The sequence below is a fragment of the Schistocerca americana genome, chromosome 2 (assembly GCF_021461395.2).
Source record: "Schistocerca americana isolate TAMUIC-IGC-003095 chromosome 2, iqSchAmer2.1, whole genome shotgun sequence".
Taxonomy (NCBI): domain Eukaryota; kingdom Metazoa; phylum Arthropoda; class Insecta; order Orthoptera; family Acrididae; genus Schistocerca; species Schistocerca americana.
In genome coordinates, this window is record NC_060120.1 from 1,024,660,430 (window position 1) to 1,024,681,071 (window position 20,642).

Below are 20,642 nucleotides of genomic sequence, written 5' to 3' on the forward strand. Positions count from 1 at the left end.
ACTGTCGGTCGGAGGATGGCATTCACGTATAAAAAAATGGTTCAAATGGCTCTGAGCACTATGGGACTTAACATCTCTGGTCATCAGTCCCCTAGAACTTAGAACTACTTAAACCTAACTAACCTAAGGACATCACACACATTCATGCCCGAGGCAGGATTCGAACCTGCGACCGTAGCAGTCGCGCGGTTCCAGACTGAGCGCCTTAACCGCGAGACCACCGCGGCCGGCGGCATTCACGTATCGTATAGCCGTTACGGCGCCTTCCATGACCACCAGCTGCGTACGCCGGCCCCACAGCAGGGAACCTCCACCTTGCTGCACTCGCTGGATAGTATTTCTAAGGCTTTCAGCCTGAACGGATTGCCTCCAAACACGTCTCCGACGACTGTCTGGTTGAAGGCATATGAGACAGTCAACGGTGAAGAGAACGTGATGCCAATCCTGAGCGGTCCATTCAGCATATTGTTGGGCCCATCTGTACTGCGCTGCATGGTGTCGTGGTTGCAGAGATGGACCTCACCTGTGGCTGCACGGAAAGCATTATTCAACATGGTAGCATTGCTGTCAGGGTTCCTTCGAAAGATAATCCGTAGGTAGCGGTCATCCACTGCAGTAGTAGCGCTTGGGCGGCCTGAGCGAGGCATGTCATCGACAGTTCCTGTCTCCCTGTATCTCCTCCATGTTCGAACAACATCGCTTTGGTTCACTTCGAGGCACCTGGACACTTCCCTTGTAGAGAGCCCTTCCTGGCACAAAGTAACAATGCGGACGCGCTCGAACCGCGGTATTTACCATCTAGGCATGGTTGGACTACAGACAACACGAGTTGTGTACCTCCTTCCTGGTGGAATGACTGTAACTGATCGGCTGTCGGATCCCCTCCGTCAAATAGGCAATACTCATCCATGGTTGTATACATCTTTGGGCGGGTTTAGTGACATCTCTGAAATGTCAGAGGGACTGTGCCTTGATACAATATCCACAGTCAACATCTGTGTTCAGGAGTCCTGGGAACGGGGGCGATGCAAAACTTTTTTTATGTGTGTAGTTCAATGGTTCAAATGGCTCTGAACACTATGCGACTTAACTTCTGAGGTCATCAGTCGCCTAGAACTTAGAGCTAATTAAACCTAACTAACCTAAGGACATCACACACATGCATACCCGAGGCAGGATTCGAATCTGCGACCGTAGCGGTCGCTCGGTTCCAGACTGTAGCGCCTAGAATCGCGCGGCCACGCCGCCCGGCTGTGTGTAGTTAAGGAAGTAGATGAGATGCTGTCTTTTGTTGGTTTGAATAAAACGACAGTGCTGAGAGAGTATCAGGACAACAGTGATGAAGAGATAGTTAACGAAATGACGAGGTCTTGCCTGCGGTAAATTTGAATCAGTTGACAGAAAACGAAGCTGGAAATGTATTGATTAGGCAACAGTTGGAACCACTTTTGGAGGTTAATGCGAGTGTTGCAAAGGAATTGATGTTTCACCTAACGAAATTAGAGGTGAAATATCAGATCGTCATAGAGGTGAGAGCAAATTAACTGATAAGGAAAATTCTGAGAGCAGCAGAGTTTCACTGTACAGGAAAGTTGGTGACTTGTTGAGAAGTATTTCTCCATGGGTATTTGTAGTTTCAACTATCGAAACCAGACACTGGTGTTCAGTACACTACAACTGGAAGAAAATTAGATATAAGGATAGTTCTCTCTTCTTTATTTTTATTTTCATTTATTTATTTTTCTTTTCTTGGGTCATCAGTCTTCTGCCTGGCTTGATGCGGCCCACCACGAATTCCTCTCCTGCGCCATCTCAGAGTAGCACTTACAACCTATGTGGTCAATTATTTGCTGGGCGTATTCCAATCTCTGTCTTCCCCTACATTTTTCGTCCTCTACAGTTCCTTCTAGTACCATGGAAGTCATTCCCTGATGTCTTAACAGGTGTCCTATCACCCTGTCCCTTCTCCTTTTCAGTCTTTCCCACATATTCCTCTCCTCTCCAATTCTGCGCGGAATCTCCTCATTCCTTACCTTATCAGTCCACGTAATTTTCAACATTCTTCTGTAGCACCCCGTCTCAAATGCTTCGATTCTCTTCTGTTCCGGTTTTCCCACAGTCCATGTTTCACTACCATACAATGCTTGTTCTCCAATTGTACATTCTCAGAAATTTCTTCCTCAAATTAAGGTCTGTGTTTGATACTAGTAAACTTGTCTTTTGCAGGAATATCCTTTTGATGTTCGTCCTGGTCCGTCTATCTATAGTTATTTTGCTGCATAGGTAGTAGAATTCCTTAATTTCATCTACTTCGTGACCATCAATACTGATGTTAAGTTTCTCGGTGTTCTCATTTCTGCTACTTCTCATTAATTTCGTCTTTCTCATGTACATTGGCCACATTCCTGTGAAGTCTTTCTGCCGTATCGTAGAAGCAACATCCAGCTTCTCGTAGACCTATCACACGGCCGCGTTCAAACACAGTTAGGTGTTGATAATGGCGTTCTTTGTCACCTTAAAAGCATTATTATACAACATCAACTCGCCACGTCCAATCTTGAAGGTAACTAGTGCTCACGACCGTTACAGTGTGTGATTAAAGCAAATCTGATTTGCATCCTCATAGTGGCGCTACTAGTGCCAGTCTTATGGGAATGGCGTGATAGTTGTAGAAACCTGCCTACCAACTTTCTTTAACGTCGCAAAACTCCTTGTTGGTGCTGCGATTTTTTCCCTGTCAGAGTACAATGAATATAGTCTGGGTAATTTGCGCGCCAGACAAATACAGAGTGTCTAATTTTAATACTTGACTTGTGTTAAACCGTTAACTTAAAATTATTCTTCTTAGTGAGTACTTCGCAAAACATTTTAGATTCTGAAATTTGGTCAAAAATTGTGTGAAATACGGAAAATCAAGTTTTTTCTGTCCCAATAAGCTGTGGCTAGCAATCACGTAGTGGGAAATAGTGGCGTGGTTATCGGGTGACCGTTTTAATTGTTTAATAATATAGATATATGCTACCCCTTTGCAGCAAACAAAAACATATCACACACATGTTGAAATGACTTTATTTGAAGAGCACAAAACCACCTATTACCGACACCGTGAATGGTCATACTACTGGAAGTGATTGTTCTGCGAGGCATCAACTGCTGCAGAAGCTAGGGATGAGATCCTGTTGGTCGTATGATGATGTCATACACCTGTAACATTAAACGTTGTAGGCAGTTAGTTGCTCATTGCTCTGCAACACAAAATCATTACATTTGACAAAATACATTAAAGTTGTACTCTACAGAAAAGGCAGCGCAATTATAGGAGACAATGCACATGCACATTACTTCGTCCTATTCAATATATACGCGAAACAAGCAGTCGAGTGTCTAAAGTTCAGAGGAATTTAGCAAATATAGAGTGTCCATTCGCTGTTGGAGAAATGTCTTCTCCAGACTACTGTAAAATATTCAACCTTCCCATATCCAATTTAGCCCTTTCCATTTCGTATTGTCATTTAACCATGTGCTACCTGGTGGTCGCCCAGGTAGTTTATTGATCTCGAGAAATACAGGAAAGAATTGACTTTCAGTAACATAGTGTGTATTCTAGCGGCTCATAAGGCTGTATTTTACAAGTCGTCATTAGGCGCATAAGCATGAAAGAGCAGTAATGTTTATTCAATATTATGTTTCAATGGTTCAAATGGCTCTGAGCACTAAGGGACTTAACATCTATGGTCACCAGTCCCCTAGAACTCAGAACTACTTCAACCTAACTAACCTAAGGACATCACACAACACCCAGCCATCACGAGGCAGAGAAATATTATGTTTCACTTATTATTTATTTCATGCTGTATTTCATTTTACCAGTATGTTTCATTGTTGTTAATGCTGGATACTAACCACTATCTTCCTCTTTTTTCCTAGGTATCGCACACATTGGAGCCTGTACAACTTTAGAAGGTAGATGAATGAGACGATACGTTTATGCCAACTGGCGAGAATCTGACTACAGCGGTTCACAACAATTTGTACAGCGAGATGTAGATGTCTCCTATACTGAAGCGCCAAAGAAACTGGTATAGGCATGCGTACTCAAATACAGAGATATGTAAACAGGTAGAGTATGGCGCTGCTGTCAGCAACGCGTATATAAGACAACAAGTTGTAAGTAGGCTGTTTAGTTTTTTTTATTGGTAACGCCACGTAGCGCTCTGTAAGAATATCACTGGCTGTGCTGTGTGCAGTCTGTGGCTGGTTTGCAGTGTTGTTCGCTATTGTAGTGTTGGGCTGTTAACAGCGCGTAGCGTTGCGCAGTTGGAGGTGAGCCGCCAGCAGTGGTGGATGTGGGGAAGTGAGATGGCGGAGTTTTGAGAGCGGATGATCTGGACGTGTGTCCATCAGAAACAGTACATTTGTAAGAATGGATGTCATGAACTGCTATATACATTATTTTTGAACACTATTAAGGTAAATATATTGTTTGCTCTCTATCAAAATATTTCATTTGCTAACTATGCCTATCAGTAGTTAGTGCCTTCCGTAGTTAGAATCTTTTATTCAGCTGGCAGTAGTGGCGCTCGTTGTATTGCAGTAGCTTGAGTAACGAAGATTTTTGTGAAGTAAGTGATTTGTGAAAGGTATAGGTTAATCATCAGTAAACACTTCCGGGCTAAATTGCCGTGGTCGATCTGTAGAACTTCTTCTCCCTGACGTTTCGTTCTCTACTACGGAGAACATCTTCCGAGTTGAGTCGACGACTGGCTGCTAGGAGCTGGGGCCGCCGCTTATATGGAGATCGTAGAGGGCGCCACCGCACGTCACGTGGCGTCGATGTGTAGCTATCTCTGGCTATCGTCTGTTCTCTCGATTGCAGGCAATCGATTGTCACGTGATTGATGCAACGTCGACCGCCATATCTTGTCCAATTTTAATCCTTCTTCTTTACGATTGAAATTGTATTGATGTTTGTGGATTTCAATTGCCGCTCTATACATACGTAATTTGGTGAGACAAGCGTGCTAGCGAGGACGTCGCATCATTATACACGTATGTATAGAGAGGCAATTGAAATCCACAAACATCAATACAATTTTAATCGTAAAGAAGAAGGATTAAAATTGGACAAGATATGGCGGTCGACGTTGCATCAATCACGTGACAATCGATTGCCTGCAATCGAGAGAACAGACGATAGCCAGAGATAGCTACACATCGACGTCATGTGACGTGCGGTGGCGCCCTCTACGATCTCCATATAAGCGGCGGCCCCAGCTCCTAGCAGCCAGTCGTCGACTCAACTCGGAAGATGTTCTCTGTAGTTGAGAACGAAACGTCAGGGAAAAGAAGTTCTACAGATCGACCACGGCAATTTAGCCCGGAAGTGTTTACTGATGAAGACGCCGGCCGTGAAAGCCTACATGGGATGGTATAGGTTAATGTTAGTCAGGGCCATTATTTGTAGGGATTATTAAAAGTCAGATTGCGTTGCGCTAAAAATATTGGCTGTCAGTCTAGTGTTGATCAGAATAGGTAAAGAGCGAAATGTCTGAATACGTTCAGTTCTGCTCAGCTGTTTGAAAATCAAATAATGTAAGAGGTTAATCAGCACAGTAATTGATTAAGTTTTCTAAGGGGACGCTTCATATGTCGACCCTTAGCCGAGGATACCTCACTGGAATCTTCTGATTTTTTCTTGTAGTTTGTGTAATTAGTGCAGCCTTTGTTTATTGCTAGCGCGTAGTTGTAGAGAGAATTTCCTTTGTGGTTGTAGTTTTTCATTCTTGTACAATAAAACAGTTGTGGCATGCATATAGATTTGCACCAAGTGTTTCGCAGCTGCGCTTGCAATTAACGAGATATTATTTTCAATGCTATGTTAATGTGTTTCCTGATTTTGCTCTTCAAATTGTGCTTTTTTGTGTTGTTGTGTGAAATATTGTGACAATAATGGCGTGTGAAAAACGTAATACTAGGTTCCAAAGTAAACTGAGAAATGACAGTGAAGACGAAAGCAGTATGTTAGCGCCGCCGAGTAATTTGGTAATTGTGCATAGGGAAATGGAGCGGGCTGCAAATAATGGTGTAGGCAGTGAAACAATTAGTGAACAGGGAAGCATTATCGATCGATCGGTCGGCAACAGCTCGCCTCAGAAATCCGAAATGACACGACACAATCTTGCAAATACTGTAGATTCAGGTTTTCCGTCCTCACCGTTTTCTCAAATAAGTCAAGACACATTTTCTGCTTGTCAAAATGTGAATGCTGCCGGTGCAAATGCACTGCCGAAAAGCATAGAGGAACAGATTCCAGACACTAATACATTATTATTGCAATTAATGCAACAAATGAAACAAAATCAGAGACAAACACAGCAACAGTTACACACAATGGAACAAAATCAAAGACAAACACAGCAAAAGCTTCAAAAGTTAGACACAATGGAAGAAAATCTTCGGAAGTTAGACATAATGGAACAAAATCTTCAAAAGCTAGACACCACACTTGAACAAACACGTGAAGATTTAACTACTGAGTTACATAACATTGAATCGAAATGTCAAAAAGTCTGTAATGACGTAAAAACACACATTTGTGAGTATTTTTAACCTATTTTTTCGCGGCATGAAAATGCATTACAGAATCACGAAGCAGCCATAAAAGAACTGCAAACCATTATTCATGAAAATCATGAGTACTTGTGGCCTAAAATTGACTCAGTTGCATCTACGGATTCGGTTACGCTACTTGCAAAAACTCAGGAAAACTTAAAGGACACAGTAGATACTCTGAAAATCGGTTCAGAAAGACACATGGGGGAAATAGTTCATTATCAGAGAAAGTAGTCGAACTTTCGGATCAGCTAAATAATTTATCTTCGAAGGTAGATGATAATCTGAATGACGCAAGACCGGTAGTCTTTAATGACACAGAAGAGTACGAACAAATTAGGAAATTCAAACAAAATGAGAATCAGATTAATACGCAACACCAAAGAGAATTCCGGGAAGTACAAGATCAGTTGGCACAAGTAATACAAGAATTACATATTTCAGAGGACACTCGCGCTCTAACACGGGATGAGGGACTTAGAAATACGGAAAAGCCACAAAATGATAACACAGGGCATTTCGGAAATTATGAAAAAAATTGGCAAGGTGCACCGAATTTTGAGATGGAACCGCCGAAACTACGTAACAATGACCGATATGCGACTCGCCGACACAATGATTCTGACTATAAGCTGTTCATTACTACACGTAAATTCAAAACATTTAAGAATTCCTGCAACGACATTCATCCACAAGCGTGGCTTCATCAATTCTCTCATTGTTTTCCTCCCAACTGGTCATTGGAGTACAGGTTAGTATTTATGTGTGGCTACTTGGAGAATGAACCAGCTGTAAGAATGCGATCGGTAATTCACGATTGCCACAGTCAAGGAGAATTTTATCATGCCTTCCTCTCAACGTATTGCTCTCAAGCCACACAAGACCGAGTAAAACATAGCATCATAATGATGAAACATTTCGAACAATCTGAATTTTCCAGTCTTGTGAAATATTTTGAAGACATGTTGCACAAGAATCAGTACCTGTCAAACCCTTGCAGCCCCTCAGAACTCATCCGCATTTGCTTAATCAAATTGCCTGAACATTTACGACATACTATTTTGGCAGGACGTTGCAAAGACGACATTTAAGCTTTTCAGGGACTCTTACAAGAACTGGAAATTGACACTGACAATCGCGGAACGCGAAAACAGGAGCACAACAATTACAGGTCACATTCGTCACAATTCCGCGATGCAAGAAATAATAACTGGACACGACAAGGCTATTTTTACAACGTAAATCGTGACGAAAACAGACACCACCCATATGACAACCGTTGGCAGAGTAGTAATAATTACACAGAAAGATCACCTCTCTGCGGTAATGACTATCACAGAGAGAATCAGAGAAACAGACAATATGGGAACCAAAATAATTATTATCAAGGGAGACAGAATAACTTCAGACGCAACGGTCCAGCACGCATTAGGATTCAGGGAGAATTCTCCACCACATGACCGACAAGAAAGAGACTATGGAATCTACCGACATGACGACAGACGATATGATCGTAACGACAGACTTGAATTGCATCGGAACTGGCGGGATTCAAACAGGGCAGGGCCCTCTCGACAAGGTGAATTTGTAGAAGTTAGATCTCCAAATCCCAATAACGCGCGTGCCAACAAAGAGACAGACAATGACTCGCACCGCAGGGAGCCACGTGCGCTGGCTGGCTCAGAGAAAAATTACATAGACGCTAACCTTGAGAAAAATTCCAGTATTCTTTACCGACGTGTACCGCATGATAATTGCATTGAAGTTGAAACTCTGTGTACTAGGAAGAGTAAAGGATTGCACCACATTTCACATGTAAAACCGTTTATTGAAAGATAATCTGCTTTTTAACTTAGTCTTTGCCATAAAATTTTTCACTTCACGCTACTAGTACAATTCGTCACACTGAGAAACTGTCAACATGCAAGAATGCTTCAAAATAAACTATCCAGTCTAGAACCTAGGGAACATATTTAGACAGTAATTACGAATGCATTGTTATAGTGAACAGGTGTCACAGTGTTATTGTGTGTGTACATTCTTGCTTGTTAGTTGCACGATTATGTAAGGACTAAAAGGCTTACATACTTAGAACACATACAGGTACTGCTAATGAGATTTTAATGCAACATTTTGGTTTACTTGAAAATACATTCTTTATTTGAAGTACTTTCTGTGGGATTAAAGATAACTTAGCATTTGGTTTCTTTGACAGCTACACGATTATATCACGGCGCTACTAATGTGTGACACAATTTACATTGTTGCTTTTGCAGTGTATCTGTTTTTCTGAATTCTTCTGGAAAGTAAAACATGTTTTAGTAGTAACTTTTGTGATATGGCTACAATGTGACAACCTTTTTCGTAGCACAACAATACGTTACAGCATAGTACTTTCTTGATCATGGTAATGTACATAATAACTACGATATCTATACGCATAGCATTTCAGTTTTGTTTATCATGAGGTAAGTACATTGACGTCTGCAGAACTTAGTTTTTGGAGGACGATAACTACGACACTTCCACAGAATTATTTTATAGCAAGATGCACATTTAGCGCTAAAGGACACGCATTTGAGTGATTAATTTTGTACTTAAAACATTTATTTTTAAAGATTTTTGAATTACAATTATACAAGGTTGTCCCTGATACATTTCATTCCATTGCTGTAATCTGTAACACCTGAGGGTGTAATTACATTAATCCTCAGGGGGGTACACGCTTACTTTGTGTACCATGTGTTTGGCAAGCACAAGGAGCCCTAGCTAATATCGTATTTGTTTATACAACTTTACACATCGGTACCATATTTCTCTAACACAGAATTACACAGCTATCTGATTATTTAACAGAGAAACAAACATTTTTTTTACTATGTCAGTGATACATGTTTACGCAATTACACAGTTGGATAACTTCACACTTATGAAATTGTATTTTGTCTGTACTGTGTGAACTGTTCACATTTTTTCGGAACCATTGTGATATCATGAGAGCTTTGAATGATATGTGGTATGGGATCATGATTTTTAAAGTACATTTGAGGTAGATGACACTATTTAAATGAGCAGAGAATTTTTTTTAGGTTTTGACATTATTGCAGAAAGCTACAACATTTTTGAGATTTTACTGAGGTGTTATGATATTATTATTACAACGATGATATGTATTGTGCTGTTCAGGTATGTATATGATCAATAAGCTGATGCTATATGAGGAATTTGATTATGCTATGTATTTATTATGATGAAATATTGAAGAAGTGTCGACGAATATGTATATGTGTAATAAGGTAAGGAGTAATGAGTAGTGGTTAGGGACTCTGATTTGTGAAAAAGGTTGTTGGAAACCAAGAATCGTACTTTAAGAGTTATGAAATGTCTGTAAATGTGTGAATGTATTACAATGCTGACGAAAATTTTTTGGACGCTGTTATATTAATAGGATTTTGTTTCTACACATTTGTAACTCACATTCTTGACCTGTGAAATTTGTTATATGAGACTGTCACTGTAGTGGAAACTGCTGTCGTAAATATTTCGGTAAGAAAGCCAAGTGACCTTGACATAATGCGCTGTGGGCGCAAAGCTATGCGACAGGCACCTCAGAAAAAAAAATAAATTGCCTTTCAGAGGCACAACAAAAAAAAGGAGAGGCCATTAACCTAACCTCACTAGTGACATTCCTTTCTAGAAAGCATCACAAATACGACATGCTCATTCCTTGGAAAAATACTTACATCTGCACACCTGATTATGACAAGCGTCTTTCTACGAGAGTTGAGAGAATTTCTACTAAGTTATGAAATGCCTCGTGACTATTGAATGATATTTTTATGCTTTACTTTGTACATAGTTGCTTATTTCATTTGATATCTGGTTTCCAGCTGTGTTGCAGCATTGGTTTTATAAAATGAAATTAAATGCATCTGCTAATGTGAACACTTTCTGTCAACAGATCTATTAAATAATAATTTTATGATCCACATTCTTCGAAAAAGGAGCACTTGGAAAGGAAAGAACAATAAGAAGGGACTAATAACAGTAACTGCATACATAATTTTCTTTTCAAGTACTTGGTAATTTATTGTAGAATAAGTTTTTGTGGTGCACCACTTTAATTACATAGACCTTAAGATGTGGATAGACATTTCCCTTATCTGCATTGTTGTCTTTAGTGTACTTTATTTCTGCTTTTGGGTTTGTCATGTTTAGGTATAAGTTATTGCATTTGCTGCTGCTGTTTGCCAGGCATCGTGTTACTGAATTTCACTTTGTATTACTCTGTTAAGCCAGTTTTACTACTGATTTATTTTTCTTGTTGCTGCACATTGACTCATATTAGTTGTAATGTTGCATTTGCTCTGTTAGTTTAGATTTACTGATGCTTGCTTTGCCAGTTTGCACTTTTTTTTTGTCATTGCTGTTTGTGTAAAATTGTTTTGTGTTGCTGCATCGTCTCGTCCCTTAGTTTAGCATCTGAGCTCAGTAGATTTAAGTCAGCTTAAGATGGGGTAGGCTATATAAGAGAACGAGTTGTGATGAATTGGAAGAAATGCATTGAGAAGCTATAAGAAAATGGTTTGGCCAAAAAGTATTTTGAAAGAGGATATGAACAAAAAAGTAGGGTTTAGGAACAACAGGTTTAGGTAGGATTTTCTTGGAAATAAATGATGAGGTAAGATAATGGAAAATAAATAATGAGGTAGGAAATATGTGAACATATAAATACAGAAAGCATGCTAGGAAACAAATGTTGAAATAAGGCGAAAGATGTATGGAAGGAAGTTTTGGGTTGGACTGCAGTACCAAATGTTACACTGAAAACAAACCCTGTCCTTTCCTCCTGTGTTATTCTGCTATGTGTTTGTGTACTCTTGTGTATTTGTGTTTTTCCTGTCTTTATGTGTTTAGCTAATAAGAGTTATGTTGTAGAATTTTTCTAATAATATGTTATTTACTTTGTAAAGATGTTACACATTATTAATTCTGTTCTGTTTTAATGCTTATGGGTGAAATTAATGTTTCGAAAATTATTCTCATTATTTTATATATTTACTTATGTCATAATTCCTGTAACTCAGATGTATATGTTTATTTCTATTGTTTTGTAAAGCCTGTATTACTACAAATGTTATCTGTATTATTATGTTTTAATGATGTTTTCTGTACCTTTATTATTGTGTTCTTATGTTATAAAATTGTAATTGACACCAGTTCATCAAATTAAGCAACTTGTAAGTTACATTTCACTGCACACGTTTCTGTTGGTCATAGTATATGGACAATATGTGAGAAGTAGGGACTGATAGTGTTTGTACGTGTGTTAATAATTCAGCAAGGGACTGGATAACAGCATTGCTGATTCTAAGGACATTTCAAATACATTTTTTTGTGAGTGCACAAGTGGTGGTTCATGGACTTGCTATATTGTCCACAAGACTCTTCTATGGTGATTGTGCACCTGCACAGTCGCAACGGATGGCTGCTAGCCATTTCTACAAGGACTAAGTGGGTCTACACCTTTGATGACTCACCAATACCATTATTTCTACAAGGACTGCAGTGGGTCTGCACCTCTGGTGGCCCACCAATACCATACTCTCCACCAGGACTACAGTGGGTCTGCTCTGTGGTGACCTACCTACCAATACTCTTCAAAACTTCGACTGACTCTGCTGTGGATTTGCTCTGTTGTGGCCCATTATCTGTCTGCATGTCAAGAGTCAGCACTGGCTTTCCGTTGGAAGGACAGCACTACTTCTTCAAGACTGCATGGAAATCCACTACTTCCGTGTGCATTCTCTTTTACTGCTCAGACTTTGAGAAAAACACTGCTATTTTACTGTGATGAACGATCAGGACTGTCTTTATGGACTGTGAGAAAATTTTAGCTTTTGACCAACATTGTATCAGTAAGTGTGTGCATTTGATATCTTTGTTATTGTAATTATGAAAAATTTCTTCAAATCATTATTGGCCAGTGGCCAAAACAATTTGTAAAATTTTTTGTGGGGAGCATGGGGGCTGTTTAGGGTTTTTTATTGGTAACGCCACGTAGCGCTCTGTATGAAAATCACTGGCTGTGCTGTGTACAGTCTGTGGCTGGTTTGCATTGTTGTTCGCTATTGTAGTGTTGGGCTGTTGGTTGTTAACAGCGCGTAGCGTCGCGCAGTTGGAGGTGAGCCGCCAGCAGTGGTGGATGTGGGGAAGTGAGATGGCGCATTTTTGAGAGCGAATGATCTGGACGTGTGTCCATCAGAAACAGTACATTTGTAAGAATGGATGTCATGAACTACTATATATATTATGACTTTTGAACACTATTAAGGTAAATATATTGTTTGTTCTCTATCAAAATCTTTCATTTGCTGACTATGCCTATCAGTAGTTAGTGCCTTCAGTAGTTTGAATCTTTTATTTAGCTGGCAGTAGTGGGGCTCGCTGTATTGCAGTAGCTTCAGTAACGAAGATTTTTGTGAGGTAAGTGATTTGTGAAAGGTATAGGTTAGTCAGGGCCATTATTTGTAGGGATTATTAAAAGTCAGATTGCGTTGCGCTAAAAATATTGGCTGTCAGTTTAGTGTTGATCAGAATAGGTAAAGAGCGAAATGTCTGAGTACGTTCAGTTCTGCTCAGCTGTTTGAAAATCAAATAATGTAAGAGGTTTATCAGCACAGTAATTCATTAAGTTTTCTACGGGGGCGTTTCAAAGTGTCTGGCGCAGTTGATAGATCGGTTACTGCCGCTACAATGGCAGTTTATCAAGATTTAAGTGAGTTGGAACGTAGTGTTTCAGTCGGCGCACGAGCGATGGGACGCTGCATCTCCCAGATAGCGATGAAGTAGGGATTTTCCTGTACGACCATTTCACTACTGCACCGTGAATATCACGAATCCGGTAAAACGTCAAGTCTACGACATCCCTGCGGCCGGAAAAAGATCCTGCAAGAATGAGAACAACGACAACTGAAGAGAATCGTTCAACGCGACAGAAGTGCAACCCTTCCGCAGATTGCTGCAGATTTCAGTGCTTGGCCATCAACAAGTGGCAGCGTACGAACCATTCAACGAAACATCATCGAAATGGATTTTCGGAGCCGAAGGCCCACTCGTGTACACGAGTGCATGGACCTTGCATGTGGAGGCTCTGTGGAGGCTGGTGGAGGCTCTGTAATGGTGTGGGGCATGCGCAGTTGGCGTGATATGGGACTTCCGATGCGTCTAGATACGACTCTGACAGGTGACTCGTACGTAAACATCCGGTCTGATCACCTGCATCCATTCATGTCCATTGTGCATTCCGACGGGCAAGGTCAATTCCAGCAGGACAATGCGACACCCTACACGTCCAGAATTGCTACAGAGAGGCTTCAGGGTTCATGGTGTCAATTCCCTCCAGCCCCAATTCAATTCAGAAATTAGTCGCATCCTTGCCACATGGGGTTGCAGCATTTCTGTGTACTCATGGGGGCCCTAAACGATATTAGGCAGCTCGTGGTCGTGCGGTAGCGTTCTCGCTTCCCACGCCCGGGTTCCCGGGTTCGATTCCCGGCGGGATCAGGGATTTGCTCTGCCTCGTGATGACTGGGTGTTGTGTGATGTCCTTAGGTTAGTTAGGTTTAAGTAGTTCTAAGTTCTAGGGGACTGATGACCATCGATGTTAAGTCCCATAGTGCTCAGAGCCATTTGAACCATTTTTTTAGGCAGGTCTACCAGTTGTTTTGGCTCTTCAGTGTTTGAAATTCTCGTGTAGATGATGGCCAAGCTCCAACTGTAGTGAGCTATTCCATTAAGTTTCGGGTGTGCAGCCGCAAGAATTCTCGTTCTTCTTTTATTATTTCGGCCGTATAACGTTCAGCCATCTTCAGAGCGAGCCGCAAGACAAAGCGAGCACTGGAGCCGCAGTCTTGCGGCTCACTCTGAAGATAGCTGAACGTTATACAGCTGAAATAACAAAAGAGGAAGGAGAATTATTGCGGCTGCACACGCGAAACTTAATGCAACAGTCTTTGCGCCGCCAAAACCTGAATATTCACATGTGTTGATCTATGTTTGGTAAATGTGTGACGTGAAAGGGTCCTATTTTTACCTCCTTCCATATAAATTCCTTTTATTATATTTTGTTTGTTTTGAAATCAGCCTACCAGCTTAATTTTCTGCTATCCTTTGTCACATTTGTGTCCTGTGCGTGGAGAAAGAATTCGCAGTGCCCAGATTGTTTTATTTGTGCCTCATTTCAGCAACTCCTGTCCTACATGAAGAAGCTCTGTAGTGTATGGATGGGTTGGTGATTGAGTGTGTATATGTACTACTTAACCACGATATTATTGCACTTGGCCATTATCGGTAACGTGGTGACACTGCCGTAAAAAAATAAATTGGTGACTAAAAAACGCATCGCAGTGTTCACGCTTTCAGATTACTTGTGGATTTACTATCAGCCCTAAATACGCAAGTTGACTCGCGATAGTCTGACCAAAGTTCTCTCACCCCCGGGTACAATAACACTGTGGTCTACTAATACCGGTACGAATCAGGGTAGTTTCTTTCTTTTCTGAGTACAGCCGTGGAAATTTTCTTTTGAGTCCTCTTCAGACACGCCCTGTAACGGACATCCCGTCTTTCCAAGAGTCTCGCCAGACACCCATCGGCTCTTTTAGCTTTTGTTCGACTGGGCCAGGAGTCTCCATCCATTAAAAAAGGCAGACTCTGAGCAGTTAAAAATTTCTGGATACTTTTCCCGGGAACACCACTGTGAGTGTTCGTGTTCTTCGGAACCCGCTCTGTCATAAGATTCAGGCTGCTTGGAGTTAATTAAATATTCGTTGTCAGTGTAGCTAATGTCGTGCTTTAGTCGAATTAATAATCAAAAGTTGTATGCAGGAGGGACTGCAATTTTATTCTAAACGTTTTTCAGGATAATGAGGCCTTTATTAGCATTTTGTCGTCTGCCTTATGCTGAAGACGTGCCTTTAGCACGTCTATGGCTACATTCATAACTTGTTTCTGCTTTGATTACTTAACTCATGTACAATTGTATTGACCAGAGTGAATATTGAGTAAATTTTCTTGCTTCCTCGGACCGTTTGTGCGGCCTTCGTACCGACTTGCTGCTGACGTCACAAGCAGAAGGCGAACATACAGAGAAAGGAGTAAGTGGATATTGTACATGTAATTCATGACGTATAGTGATATGAAAATATAATAATCATGGGTGTTTGGAATCGTGCAGTAGCGAAACAAATAGAAGACAGCGTTTCAGAATATGGACTCGATAATAGGAATAACAGAGATGGAAGTTGAGTTCTGCAACAAATCTTAGCTAATGATAGCAAATACACTGTTGAAAAATCCCAAGAGGAGGAGATACGGGAATATTCCAGCCGGGTTACGTCATGGTTGGAGATTCCGAAATCAGATACTGGATAGTAGGCGTACTCAGGAGCAGACAGAAACACAGATTACAATTTTTTAATGATGTTTAAGAGACTCGTTCGAAAGAATCAGTGTGAGATCCTTTTGCATTTCTCTAAGGCTCAGGTATTGCGATAATGAATAGCTGAGTAGGCAGTAGATGAGGAATGGCCGTCTCTAAACAGGCCAGTCACAGAAACTAATCAGGCAAACGTAGGTACAAGAAAAGCACTTATGAAGGATCCTTAGGTAACAGAAGTGCTTCAATTGGTCGACGAAAGAAGGAAGTATAAAAATATTATGGAAAAGACAGTATTATACTAATACAGATCAGTTAAAAATGAAATAAATCCGAAGTAAAGAGAACTCAAGGTGAAATGGCAGTAGGAAAGCTACAGTCCCGATCTCTCTCCATGCGTTTTACACAGTTTAGGAACCCTGAAGAAAGACATTCGTGGCCGTAGATTTGCTTCGAATGAAGAGATGCACGCCTGGAAGGAATTACGGTTCCGTAGGCAGCAAAAAACAGTTTCCCGTAAGGATATGACGGTCTTGTCTCACTGTCGGATAAATGCATTAACAATTACGGTTATTACTTTTGAAATAATAAACAGTTACTTACTTTTTTCATCTATCTTGTTTTCAGTTGACTGCCACTTGTAAGTGCGAGAACTAACACGCAATCAGGTTAACAGAAGAACTTCTGAGGTAATAAATTATACAGCAGAACGGCAAAGGTAATTAAGGATGTTTTAGATGACGATCAGTTTTTTTAGGGAAGATAAAAAGCACAAAAGAAGTAGTTACGCTATTGTCATTGATAGTGGAAGCAAGACTTTGGAAAAATTAGTGTGTTTCATGTTGATAAGAAATGTTGACCTAAAAAAGCTTTCGATAATGAAAAGCTGTGTAAGATTTTCAAAATCCTCAAGAAAATTGGTGTGAGCTATAGGAAATGTACAAGAATCAAGAGGGGGGAAAAATGAGAATGGAAGACCAAGAATGAAGAGTTTCGGAACAGAAGGAGTATAAAACAAGGATTTCGTCTTTCTATCCTACTGTTCCATCTTAATACCGCAGAAGCAATGACGAAAGTAAAAGAAAGTTTCGGGAATGAGAGTAAAATTCAGAGTGAAAAGCTACCACTGATAAGATTCGCTGATGAAATTGGTTTTGTCAGTGAAGACGAGGAAGTACTGCAGTACCTGTTAAATGAGAAGAAGAGTCTAGTGAGCACAAGATTGTCCTTTATTTGAGGAAGAAATTTCTGTGAATCTACGTTTGAAGCATAGCATTGTATGAATATGAGTGATGTAGAGTTTGTTAAAACCGTAAATGAAGACAATCGATGCGTTCGAGGTATGGTACTACAGATGGATGTCGTAAGCTACAGGGACTGACAAGATAAGAAATGTGGAGGTTTCCCGCGGAAACTACATCTACATCATGCTCCACAAGCCACGTGGTGGTGTGTGGCGGAGGGTACTTTTTGTACCACTGACTGAGCCCTCCAGTCATGTTGCACTCGCGAATAGGCCGTGGGAAGAATGATTGTCGGTAAGCAACTGTAATGACTGTAATTTCTCGAATTTTCTCCTCATGGTCAGTACGCGAGATGTATGTGGGGAGAAGTAATTTGTTGTCCGACTCTTCCCCGAAAGTGCTTCCTCGAAATTTCAGTAGTGAATCTCTCCGTGATGCACAACGCCTCTCTTGTAACGTCTGCCAATGGAGTTTGTTGGGCATCTCTGTGACTCTCTCGCGCCGACTAACCGATCCCGTGACGAAACACGCCACTCTTCATTGGATCTTCTCTATCTCTTCTATCAGTGTGTGTGTGTAACTGTGTAATTTCTTATTGTTGGAACATTTCGTATGGTTGAAGTTTACTGTACAAGTATTATAATGCAACATATGGTTTTGTCTTATAACAGAAACAAGTGTCAAGGAACGTAACTGTACACAGGAAAATCGTTAAGAAATATTTTGGTAACTTGTCTAGTTGTTAGAACTTTATGAAAGGGTGTATTGCTGTTACGGGTTAATGAAGCATAGTTATACTTGGAGTCTTTGTTCACATTTATCAGTTGTTAAGATTAGTTCCCCACTTTCATTTTTTTTCATGACTGTGTTTGCCTGCTCACATTGCTCATCGCGAGTTGTTTACTGAGAAGCCTTTTGTGAAAGTCGGTAACATACCGTCTTGCGTTGCACATCGCAAGTACAGCAAATGAAATTTGGTTTCGGCCAGTGAGATCAATATTCTTAATAGCAACAGGTTGCAGAACAGACAATGGTTCCGAGCGCACAGGTAGGCCAATAAATTTAATTACCATCAAAATTCATTTCCATTGTATGGCATAGTGATTGTCAGAGTGTTCTTGTGAAAATATCAGTATCAGTTCAGAAGCTTACTACCCATAAAAGATTTCTCTTAAGTGCTATCTTGTGAATTTTCAAGCAGTTTTATCAGATAGACAGATGCGTTAATTTTTATGTTCATTTACTCTACAGTCGCAAAAACAGTTCTGATACAGTGATTGTTTGCAACGCTAAAGATAAAAATTAGCTATATTCAGAACGAACATTTCAGTCTGAGTCGTTTGTTTTGCAGTCAGATGGCATATGTAAACTTTATTGAAAACGGATTGCCTTCTCGCAGGTGAATTGTTTGATGTACCAGCTAGTATGGATTTCGCATGATGTAGAGTGGGCTCTACATATTTCCGTACAAAATATCCGTGAATTGAGATTTGCATATTTCAGTATCAAAATAAGTTTTATTCGTTTCTCAGATACCAACTAGTCATTTACAAACACGCGTTTAAATAAATACGATCCAGTTTCAACCGTTCACATCCATGCCTTAGAGCAGCGTTGCATATATTCCTCATGCGCTCATTTCCACCCTACGGACTTATTTATTTGATGTTACGGCCCGTTTCAAGTTTCTGTTCCTCAAACTCATTGTACAGGACGGGGACTCACCTGCACGCGAGGGTGCTGTGACAGCATGAAGATGACGGCCCGTGCGATGTCATCTGGTTCCAGGAAGTGGCTGTCCCAAAAGTTGTCCGGTAGGCCAGTCGCCGCGTTATAGATCTCCGTCTTCACGAACCCCGGAGAGATTTGCTGTTGGATAAATGTACGAGCATGAATAACTGTGACTAAAATGGGGAATGCATCCAACGCAAGTGGCATGAAACAAGTTTTGAACGACAGTTAACGTCAAGTAAAGCTTCCTCCTTCGTTTAGTTGAATTTAAGATGCCTTCGAAGCTTTCCTGTAACAGAGTCAGTGTTTTATTTTCAAATTTTAATGTTATCCGACTGTCTGTCCGTCCGTTAAGACTTCCTTTTCTGAGGGAGATTTGAAGTATGAAGTTGAAATTTATGTCAAATACTACAGTCTACGGTCCACTGGCGATATATAAAATTTAACCTTTTAAGTCAATCTAGTCAAAAGATACGGCCATTTATATCACATATTGCCGGCCGCGGTGGTCTAGCGGTTCTAGGCGCTCAGTCCGGAACCGCGCGACTGCTACGGTCGCAGGTTCGAATCCTGCCTCGGGCATGGATGTGTGTGATGTCCTTAGGTTAGTTAGGTTTAAGTGGTTCTAAGTTCTAGGGGACTGATGAGCACAGATGTTAAGTCCCGTAGTGTTCAGAGCCATTTGAACCATATTACATATTCCGATACTCGCAAAGTCACTCAGAATCTGTAGGGTACTTCTCGTTGACCTAGAATCGTGCAATTTTGCATGAAGATAGGTTTCACAGTGCAAGTTCTTAATTGTATCACCTCAAAAAATGTCTTCCTTGTCATTTGCTATCCGACTATCTGTCTGTCCTGTTAAGACCCCTTCTCTCAGGTAAGGACAGTGCAAGTTCTTAATTTTTAACTGTATCACCTCAAAAAATGTCTTCTTTGTCATTTGCTATCCGTTTATCTGTCTGTCCTGTTAAGACTCCTTTTCTCAGGAAGCGAAAACGCTACCGCGAGACCACGAGCTGCGGACTTTCTTGTAATTATGGCAACAGAATATCCCTGCAATCACTTTGTCCACTGTATCCACTATCAGTAACGATGATTGACTTTCCTGTTTCGGGATCGATATCATATGAATAATGCGTTGTGGACAGGAGTATCACCGAAAAAAGAGGTTTATTACCTTGAAAGCCAAATTTCGAAACGCCGACAGGTTGGCATCTAGAGGAAAAAATTCATGCGGTGTCTCCGTTTTGTTCTTGCGAGGACTAACTGGCAGCTCGTGTACCAGTTGTCAGTGGTGACACATCCGTGTCTACCTTCGATGTTGTTGTCAAGCCTTTTTACAATTTCTGCTGGGCTGTTCGATTCTTGAAACGGCCCATATGGCTGCTTTCCCTGATACGCTTCAGTATTGCAAGTGTAAAAACTATTTGTATCACACATGGCAAATATTTTTGTCCCGTATTTGGCGGATTTGGATGATATACGCTGGATCGAGGAGCAACGGCCTCTAAATGCAGTCAAAATTTCATCGATCGTCACATATTCAGCTGGATTATAGGATCGTTTTAGGTTGACTGTAAAGAAAAGTAAAAGCTTTCTGACAGCCGGTGAGC

General features: G+C 40.7%; 1 protein-coding gene across 1 annotated transcript in view; it reads right to left on the reverse strand.

The window, feature by feature from the left end:
* Positions 1-3,212: 3,212 nt before the first annotated feature.
* The window catches only part of LOC124594643 (dehydrogenase/reductase SDR family member 11-like), a 117,937-nt gene continuing 100,507 nt past the window's right edge, over positions 3,213-20,642 (reverse strand). The window contains exons 5-6 of the mRNA XM_047133011.1: positions 19,021-19,164; positions 3,213-3,245 (exon numbers count right to left, since the gene is read on the reverse strand). Coding sequence (XP_046988967.1) covers positions 3,213-3,245; positions 19,021-19,164 — 177 coding nt within the window. The remainder of the gene's footprint in view (positions 3,246-19,020; positions 19,165-20,642) is intronic.